This window comes from Salmo trutta, chromosome 10 (assembly GCF_901001165.1).
Source record: "Salmo trutta chromosome 10, fSalTru1.1, whole genome shotgun sequence".
Lineage (NCBI taxonomy): Eukaryota > Metazoa > Chordata > Actinopteri > Salmoniformes > Salmonidae > Salmo > Salmo trutta.
The window spans coordinates 17212699-17220820 of NC_042966.1; the positions used below are offsets into that span (position 1 = coordinate 17212699).

The following is an 8122-nucleotide window of genomic DNA, read 5'->3' on the forward strand; positions in this document are numbered from 1 at the left end:
TCTTGCCACCAACTAAATTTTGAATATTTGGGGCATTCAATCATCGAAGCTCTGCAGATAATGTTGTGAGGATGCAGAATCAATAGACCATTTATTTTGGTATTGCCCTCAGGTAGCCTGTTTCTGGTCTCAGGTTCAGGAATGGCTAAAAATGCAGAACATTGATCTAAAATTGACCCTAGAAATAGTACTGTTGGGAGATCTGGAGAGACCGGGTCAGTCAATTAAGAATATACTAATATTCTTCATAAAAGTATGTATCTTCAACTTGCAATCTGTGGATTCTATTCAATTAGATAGATTGAAATTGTATGTTAAACATCCCAGCATAGTTGAAAGATATATGGTGCATAGAAATCTGAAGAGGGTGGGCAGCAGAGATAGGTGGGAGGGGCTGAGGGTTGGAATGTGGAATTAGAGACAAGAGGGAGTGGAGTTGCTGGGCAGGGATAGAATAACAGTCAAAGATAAAAGTATTAAAAAAATTAAATAAAGTCAAAATAAAACATAAAACATAACAAAAAGTATATTTGAATGAAACTGAGGGGCAGCGTTTTTACAGCTAATGCCGGTTTGCCTGAGGCTGATGCCGTGCATGTGTTTGTACACATGCATATACACACACACTCCCATTCAAATGCACACATGTGCACATACATGGACACACACACAGGTAATAGTGCTATACATGCACTCAAACATATTCAGTTGGCCTTGCTGTTATGATTTTTGTTGTCCTTGATGTCTTTTGTTTTTCTTTGTCTTTTTAATTTTTTTGGTTGTTTGTGCATTGGGTGACAGGGGCTTGTGGGGACGGGCGGTCTTGGGGTTGGGGTGGGGAATGGAATGATTACATTTTGGAGGGCTGGTGGCCTGACGGTTGGGAGCTTGGGCCGGTGGCTGATAGGTCACTGGTTCGGGTCCCCGTTTTTGATCTTGTGGGAGATCTGTCGACGTGCCCTTGAGCAGGGCCTTGACCCTGGTTGCTTCTGTGGGTCGCTCTGGACGGGAGTCTGTTAGATGAGTGAATGTGATGTAGATGTTGAGCGGCTTCACTGCAAGTAGATTGTATGTTTTAATATTCCATAAAATAAAATAATAATACATTAAAGTAAGTGTGTGTGAGCGGCAGCTGGGGCACCGAGATGCTGTAGAGGTTGGTGGTTCGGTTGAGCGTGTGAAAGCGCTGGCCTGGGACCTGGTGGTCTGGGGAGAGGAGGGGCTGTCTTCAACATCAGCCCGCTGCAGCTCCAGAAACCTCAAAGAACCTGAAGACAATGGGAACAGAGATGATGTTGTGGCCAGTTCTGACACCCACTCTCCATTATGAGGGCCTGTACTTTAATCAAGACATGTGCCGCCAAAAGGAGTTGTTCATACTGAAAGGAGAGAAAACACCTGTGGACAACTGTGTTTAATATTAATGTAATATTCAATAAAGCATAAATGTGGAAAATGTATTGAAACAGAAAATGAAAGTAAGTGATTTCACACATTCAGGTAGAACATAATCCATTCCTCCATTTCAAAACATTTAGTAAATTTCTTAGCTACTGAATGTAACCCTTCTCAGTGTAAACCCACCTGATAAGCTGATGCAGGACAGGCTTCCGTCACATCATCCTAACGAAACACAGACACAGTTAAGTCATATATAGTTCAGGGTTTCTGTTAGGAAAACGTGGCGCCGGACATTTGACCAGCAGCATTTTAATTTATTAGACATTTGAAAAATTTACCGGACCCACATGCATTGTGTGTGTAACCTGATTAGGGCATCCACCCATGGTGCTCAGAATGACAGAAATCACATTTAGTTTATGGTAATTAATCTTAACAGAACATGCAAGTTGAGGATGCAACGATGTGCAGTCCTTCTTACCGAATTCTGATGCGCACTTTGAAGAGGTTACAATAACTTGCACTCTCAAGTTGAGGGAGTGTGCAATTGGCATGCTGACTGCAGGCATCTTCACCTGCGGGATCGTCTGAGACCAGCCACCTGGACAGCTGATGAAACTGTGGGTATGCACAATCTAAGAAGTTCTGTACAAACTGTCAGAAACCGTCTCAGGGAAGCTCATCTGCGGGCTCGTCGTCCTCACCAGGGTCTTGACCTAAGTGCAGTTCCCGCATTGTAACCTACTTCAGTGGGCAAATTCCCACCTTCGATGGCCACTGGCACACTGGAGAAGTGTGCTCTTTACAGATGAATCCCAGGTAGATGGCAGATAACGTGTACGGCTTCGTCGTGTGGGTGAGCGGTATGCTGATGTCAACGTTGTGAACAGAGTGTCCCATGGGGGCGGTGGGGTTATAGTATGGGCAGGCATAAGCTACGGACAACAAACACAATTGCATTTTATCGATGGCAATTTGAATGCACAGAGATACCATGATGAGATCCTGAGGCCCATTCTCGTGCCATTCATCCGCCAACATCACCTCATGTTTCAGCATGATAATGCACGACCCCATGTTGCAAGGATCTGTACACAATTCCTGGAAGCTGAAAATATCCCAGTTATTGGCCTGCAATCTCACCAGACATGTAACCCACTGAGCATGTTCGGGATGTTCTGGATGGACGTGTACGACAGCGTGTTCCAGTTCCCGCCAATATCCAGCAACTTCGCACAGCCACTGAAGAGGAGTCGGACAACATTCCACAGGCCGCAATCAACAGCCTGATCAACTCTATGCGAAGGAGATGTGTCGCACTGCATGAGGCAAATGGTGGTCACACCATATACTGACTGGTTTTCTGATCCATGCCCCTACCTTTATTTACAGTATTACATTTACATTTACGTCATTTAGCAGACGCTCTTATCCAGAGCGACTTACAAATTGGTGCATTCACCTTATGATATCCAGTGGAACAACCACTTTACAATAGTACATCTATATATTTTTTGGGGGGGAGGGTGGGGGGGTTAGAAGGATTACTTAATCCTATCCCAGGTATTCCTTAAAGAGGTGGGGTTTCAGGTGTCTCCGGAAGGTGGTGATTGACTCCGCTGTCCTGGCGTCGTGAGGGAGCTTGTTCCACCATTGGGGTGCCAGAGCAGCGAACAGTTTTGACTGGGCTGAGCGGGAACTGTGCTTCCGCAGAGGTAGGGAGGAGAGCAGGCCAGAGGTGGATGAACGCAGTGCCCTTCTTTGGGTGTAGGGACTGATCAGAGCGTGAAGGTACAGAGGTGCCGTTCCCCTCACAGCTCCGTAGGCAAGCAACTTGGTCTTGTAGCAGATGCGAGCTTCAACTGGGAGCCAGTGGAGTGTGCGGAGGAGCGGGGTGACGTGAGAGAACTTGGGAAGGTTGAACACCAGACGGGCTGCGGCGTTCTGGATGAGTTGTAGGGGTTTGATGGCACAGGCAGGGAGCCCCGCCAACAGCGAGTTGCAGTAATCCAGACGGGAGATGACAAGTGCCTGGATTAGGACCTGCGCCGCTTCCTGTGTGAGGCAGGGTCGTACTCTGCGAATGTTGTAGAGCATGAACCTACAGGATCGGGTCACCGCCTTGATGTTAGCGGAGAACAACAGGGTGTTGTCCAGGGTCACGCCAAGGTATCTGTGGCCAACAGAAGCATATCTGTATTCATATGAAATCCATAGACTAGGGGCTAATGAATGTATTTCAACTGACTGATTTCCTTATATGAACTGTAACTCATAAAAATATTAGAAATTGTTGCATGTTGTGTTTATATTCTTGTTCAGTTTATTATTTCATGACATTATAAGGGCAGCAATGTGCACAATAATTCAATTAGCAGGAAAATACCACTGTCAAAAGCGCACCGCACATGTGAGCGGTTTCATGTGACGAATATCATGTGACCAAGATGAAAATATCCTTTTGAAAATTTGAAAGAGGGGAGATCTACGATGCAATAACTAGCATGAGTTGCTAATATGACTAGGTTTGTGCCTTTGGCTACTGGAAAATGAAAGAAAGTTTATATAAAATAATTGCCTCCACGGATATGGTCTGATTTTGGCGCCGAAGGAAATGGCTGCCGTTTTACGATCCCTTAACCAATTGTGCTATTGTGTATGTTTTTTTTCGCATTATTTGTAACTTATTTTGTATATAATGTGAATATCATTAATGTGATGATGATTATTTTATCAAATCAACTTAACTATGTTTAATTAATACGATGGTTAAATTAATCATGTAACAATTAACTCATTAGCAATCTTGGGGCACCACAGAAAAAGTTTGTTTAATGAGTTACCGTTTCCCAAAATAAACTCAACAATATCAGAACATTTCGTTATCGTATTAATCATCCATGAAATATTATTACCTCATATCAGTCTCATTTTGAACGTCATAATATTTTATAAATCTGCACAAACCCAATTTTATTTATTGGTTTTTCAACAAACAAAATATATCATTCAAAAGCCGTCTATTACCAGCTAACGGAAACCCTGATATAGTTACATACTTTACATTTGTATCTCTAAATCGCTCTAATTTATTGTCCCTCTCCTCTGCCTTGTGCTCTTACCAACATCCTCTGTGGTGATCCGGGGTCGTCCCTGTTGCCCCTACCGTTCCAATTATCCTGGCTAGGCAGAGCATGGCCAAGACTCACCAGATCCTCTCCTAGATCCACAGTCTGACAGAGAGAGAATGAGAAACCAGTCACACACAAAGGGGGAGATCATGGTAAGAGACAAATGACAAGGCATCTTCCAGGGAGAGAGACAGCGATAACACACACAGGGAGAGAGACTGGGCCTGTAAGACCCTGACAGAGAAGGACAGAGAGAGAGCGTGTGTGAGTGAATGAGAGACAGTAAGAGATAGGCGAGAGATATAGTGCCATTTTCCACCCCAGTCCAGTTTAGTACTGATCTTGCCCTCTGTGTTGTCGTAGAGCTGTACAGTACACTGGGCCAGAGTGGGTGTAGCTGCACAGTTTGGCCAGCAGGGGTCTCCACTAGGCAACATATGTCAGGCGGTCAAAGTCATCCAGGACTTCTCTCCACACCTGCCTGCTGGGTTGACTCCAGATAAGCTGCACTCGATGGCCTGGAATGGTAGGCTGAGGAAGTCACTCCTAAAAGGGGCATGAGAGAAGAAAAGACAAACCATTAGCCAAATAGCTAACAGCTATTAGAGTAACAGCTTTCATCTATGATTTATTACATTTGCAATACAACGAGGAGTGCTGGAATGTATTGTCCAGCTCTTTCTTGGAAACAAAATGATTTATTTCAGAGCCCTAACCTCATAACCCTGACCTCTCACCTCATACTTCGTAGACTGTCCCTGGGTTGTTCTATACTGTCTCCAAAGTCGACATAGTCGAGGTCCACCAAACCAGAGCACATCACCCGTAGGACCCTCGCCCTGTTCCAGGTGCTATAGTCCCGGTACAGAGCAGCCACAATGTCCCCCACCATGAAGATCTCCACTGGCTGCTCCTGGAGATGTCACACATAGGGCTCAACACTAGAGTTCAACACTATAGAAACCTATTGTGTTTCTCTGTAATGGAGAATAAAATAATAGTGTCAGCTGTAGACACCATTCTATTTCAGTGGTTAATTGTAGATGGAATCTAGAAAGTCATGTTCATTAGGGCACACAACAGAAAACATTTAGCAAAAGAAAATATTTAGCAACATACAACATGTAGCAAGAGAAAACAAAAATTAGCGCATTTATAGGAAAATACCAAATAGTCCCTCCCTGTTTCAATCCATTTGTCTGTTTGGTGTCTATAGAACACAAGCAAGGTATGACTGACCTGCCGGGTTCCTTTGCTGTAGAAGCGGCTCATCTCGGCAGTAAGTTTGTCCAGCCCCAGAATCTGGATCCAGAAGTGGTGGGGGTTCTCTGACGTTGACACATACACTTCCAGGTGCTCATCTGGCTGGAAGCTCAGGTCTGGACTGGGAACTGGACAGGACAAGAGAAAGGGCGATATAATTGGACGAAAATATCAACATGCACACCATTGCATTGTGGTGCAGTAGTCAATGATTTTTGATAAAATGTTTAGTATCAATGACGGCACACCTTTATTAATCTCAGTATTGTACAGCCAATTTCAAATGGGTACAACTACTCAAAAAGCCACATTTTCAGAACTTCCAAACCTACTTTAGAATTTGAAAACCTCTGATAGGGAGCCAGGTGAGACGATTTCATCCTCCTCCATCTCCTCCTCTCGTGCCTCTCTAGCCAGCTGTAACTCCTCTCCTGCTGCCTGGGCAGAGGTTCCGTTAGCCTGGACCAGCCCCTCTTCCTTCACCCTGAAAGATTGTGGAGCCTCCTCCGGCTCCAGCTCCTGTGTGGGTTTGATATCAGTTACCTCTGAAATTTGTAGTAACAGTGTAGGGTCCACACACCCAGATGCTCTCATACATACAATTGGTTTCGACATTATTGACACCATTGATGAATATGAACAATAATGACTGTATAAAATGTAAAAAATCTAATACTAAGCTACAGTATATTGTAAGCAAAAAAAGGGGAAATTATATTATTTTATACTAATACAATTGCTCAGAAAAATAGATTGTTTTAAGTCTTTTTTTTATAGGGGGGATTAATGATTGACAGCCTTAAAGATTCTTATAAATAAAGTAGTCAAAAATGTCGTATTTGGTTCCATATTCTTAGTACGTAAGGACTACATCAAGCTTGTGACAAATTTACGGATAATCCTGAATGAATCGTGAATAATGATAAATGAGAATGTTATAGAGGGTTGTGAGAGCAAAACTGCAAGACTATGTTATACTACTTTTATTGCATCAAATGGTTGTGTTATGCAACAGAACAGAGTATTCTGTTAACTATTGTGTGTGTGTTCTACTGAGGATGGGCCTCTGGGAGATAACACTGACAGAGGAGATTTATGAGGTCTTTTGGGTGATAAAACCTAAAGAGCATTCTAGAGCATGAGTTAATGTTTCTGTTCTATACCGTACCAGGGAGAGATGGTTTCAGTTTGGAGTCAGAGGGCCAGACTCTGGTCTATGCAATGAAAACTGTTGACACAGCAGATACTGTATGCTATGTATTATAGGTATCTTTCATCCAGATCTTAACCTTGTGACCCATTCTATGTATCTGTTGTTCGTCATGTAGGTTGAAAGGGGTGTATCTTGGCTATAAAAGACCTTTGTACTTTTGTCTCGGGGCTCTCAACGAATCATCTGAGCGTGAATTGTCGACCAGCCATGACCAGTCATCATTATCGTAGAGCACTCAATCGATTCACTTTATATGTGTGCGTTGTATTGACCTGCTCCCTTGTTAATACAGTGGGGGGGAAAGCATTTGAACCTCTGCTGATTTTAAGTGTTTGCCCACTTGCAAAGAAATGATGAGTCTATAATTATAATGGCAGGTTTATTTGAACAGTGAGAGACAGAATAACAACAAAAAAATCCAGAAAAACGCATATCAAAAATGTTATAAAATGATTTGCATTTTAATGAGGGAAATAAGTATTTGACCCCTCTGCAAAACATGACTTAGTACTTGGTGGCAAAACCCTTGTTGGCAATCACAGAGGTCAGACGTTTCTTGTAGTTGGCCACCAGGTTTGCACACATCTCATGAGGGATTTTGTCCCACTCCTTTTGCAGATCTTCTCCAAGTCATTAAGGTTTCGAGGCTGACGTTTGGCAACTCGAACCTTCAGCTCCCTCCACAGATTTTCTATGAGATTAAGGTCTGGAGACTGGCTAGGCCACTCCAGGACCTTAATGTGCTTCTTCTTGTGCCACTCCTTTGTTGCCTTGGCCGTGTGTTTTGGGTCATTGTCATGCTGGAATACCCATCCACGACCCATTTTCAATGCCCTGGCTGAGGGAAGGAGGTTCTCACCCAAGATTTGACAGTACATGGCCCCGTCAAATGATGCGGTGAAGTTGTCCTGTCCCCTTAGCAGAAAAACACCCCCCAAAGAATAATGTTTCCACCTCCATGTTTGACGGTGGGAATGGTGTTCTTGGGGTCATAGGCAGCATTCCTCCTCCCTCAAACACGGTGAGTTGAGTTGATGCCAAAGATCTCCATTTTGGTCTCATCTGACCACAACACTTTCACACAGTTGTCCTCTGAATCATTCAGATGTTCATT

General features: G+C 43.6%; 1 protein-coding gene across 3 annotated transcripts; it reads right to left on the reverse strand.

The window, feature by feature from the left end:
* Window positions 1–4504: 4504 nt before the first annotated feature.
* On the reverse strand, window positions 4505–6489 carry LOC115200852 (tudor and KH domain-containing protein-like). Of its 3 annotated transcripts, XM_029763974.1 has the most exons (5): window positions 6128–6489; window positions 5772–5923; window positions 5270–5445; window positions 5010–5078; window positions 4606–4634 (listed from the first exon to the last, which is right to left on the reverse strand). In XM_029763974.1, the coding sequence occupies exons 2-5, from the start codon at window positions 5802–5804 to the stop codon at window positions 4622–4624; spliced, it is 291 nt and encodes a 96-aa protein (XP_029619834.1). In that variant the 5' UTR covers window positions 5805–5923; window positions 6128–6489; the 3' UTR covers window positions 4606–4621. The 3 variants fall into 3 exon arrangements, with proteins under 3 accessions (XP_029619833.1, XP_029619835.1, XP_029619834.1); XM_029763973.1 differs by having other exon boundaries at window positions 4505–5078; XM_029763975.1 differs by lacking the exon at window positions 6128–6489 and having other exon boundaries at window positions 4505–5078; window positions 5270–5509; window positions 5772–5809.
* Between the last annotated feature and the right edge of the window lie 1633 nt (window positions 6490–8122).

What these genes read in the sequence shown, in the direction of transcription:
- LOC115200852 (XM_029763973.1), bottom strand. Translation starts at nt 5,804, where the DNA reads ATGAGCCGCTTCTACAGCAAAGGAACCCGGCAG. An exon ending in ACAGCAAAGGAACCCGGCAG is followed by an intron (nt 5,446 to 5,771) that starts GTCAGTCATACC and finishes TGACATCTCCAG; the next exon opens with GAGCAGCCAGTGGAGATCTT. An exon ending in GACAGTCTACGAAGTATGAG is followed by an intron (nt 5,079 to 5,269) that starts GTGAGAGGTCAG and finishes TGCCCCTTTTAG; the next exon opens with GAGTGACTTCCTCAGCCTAC.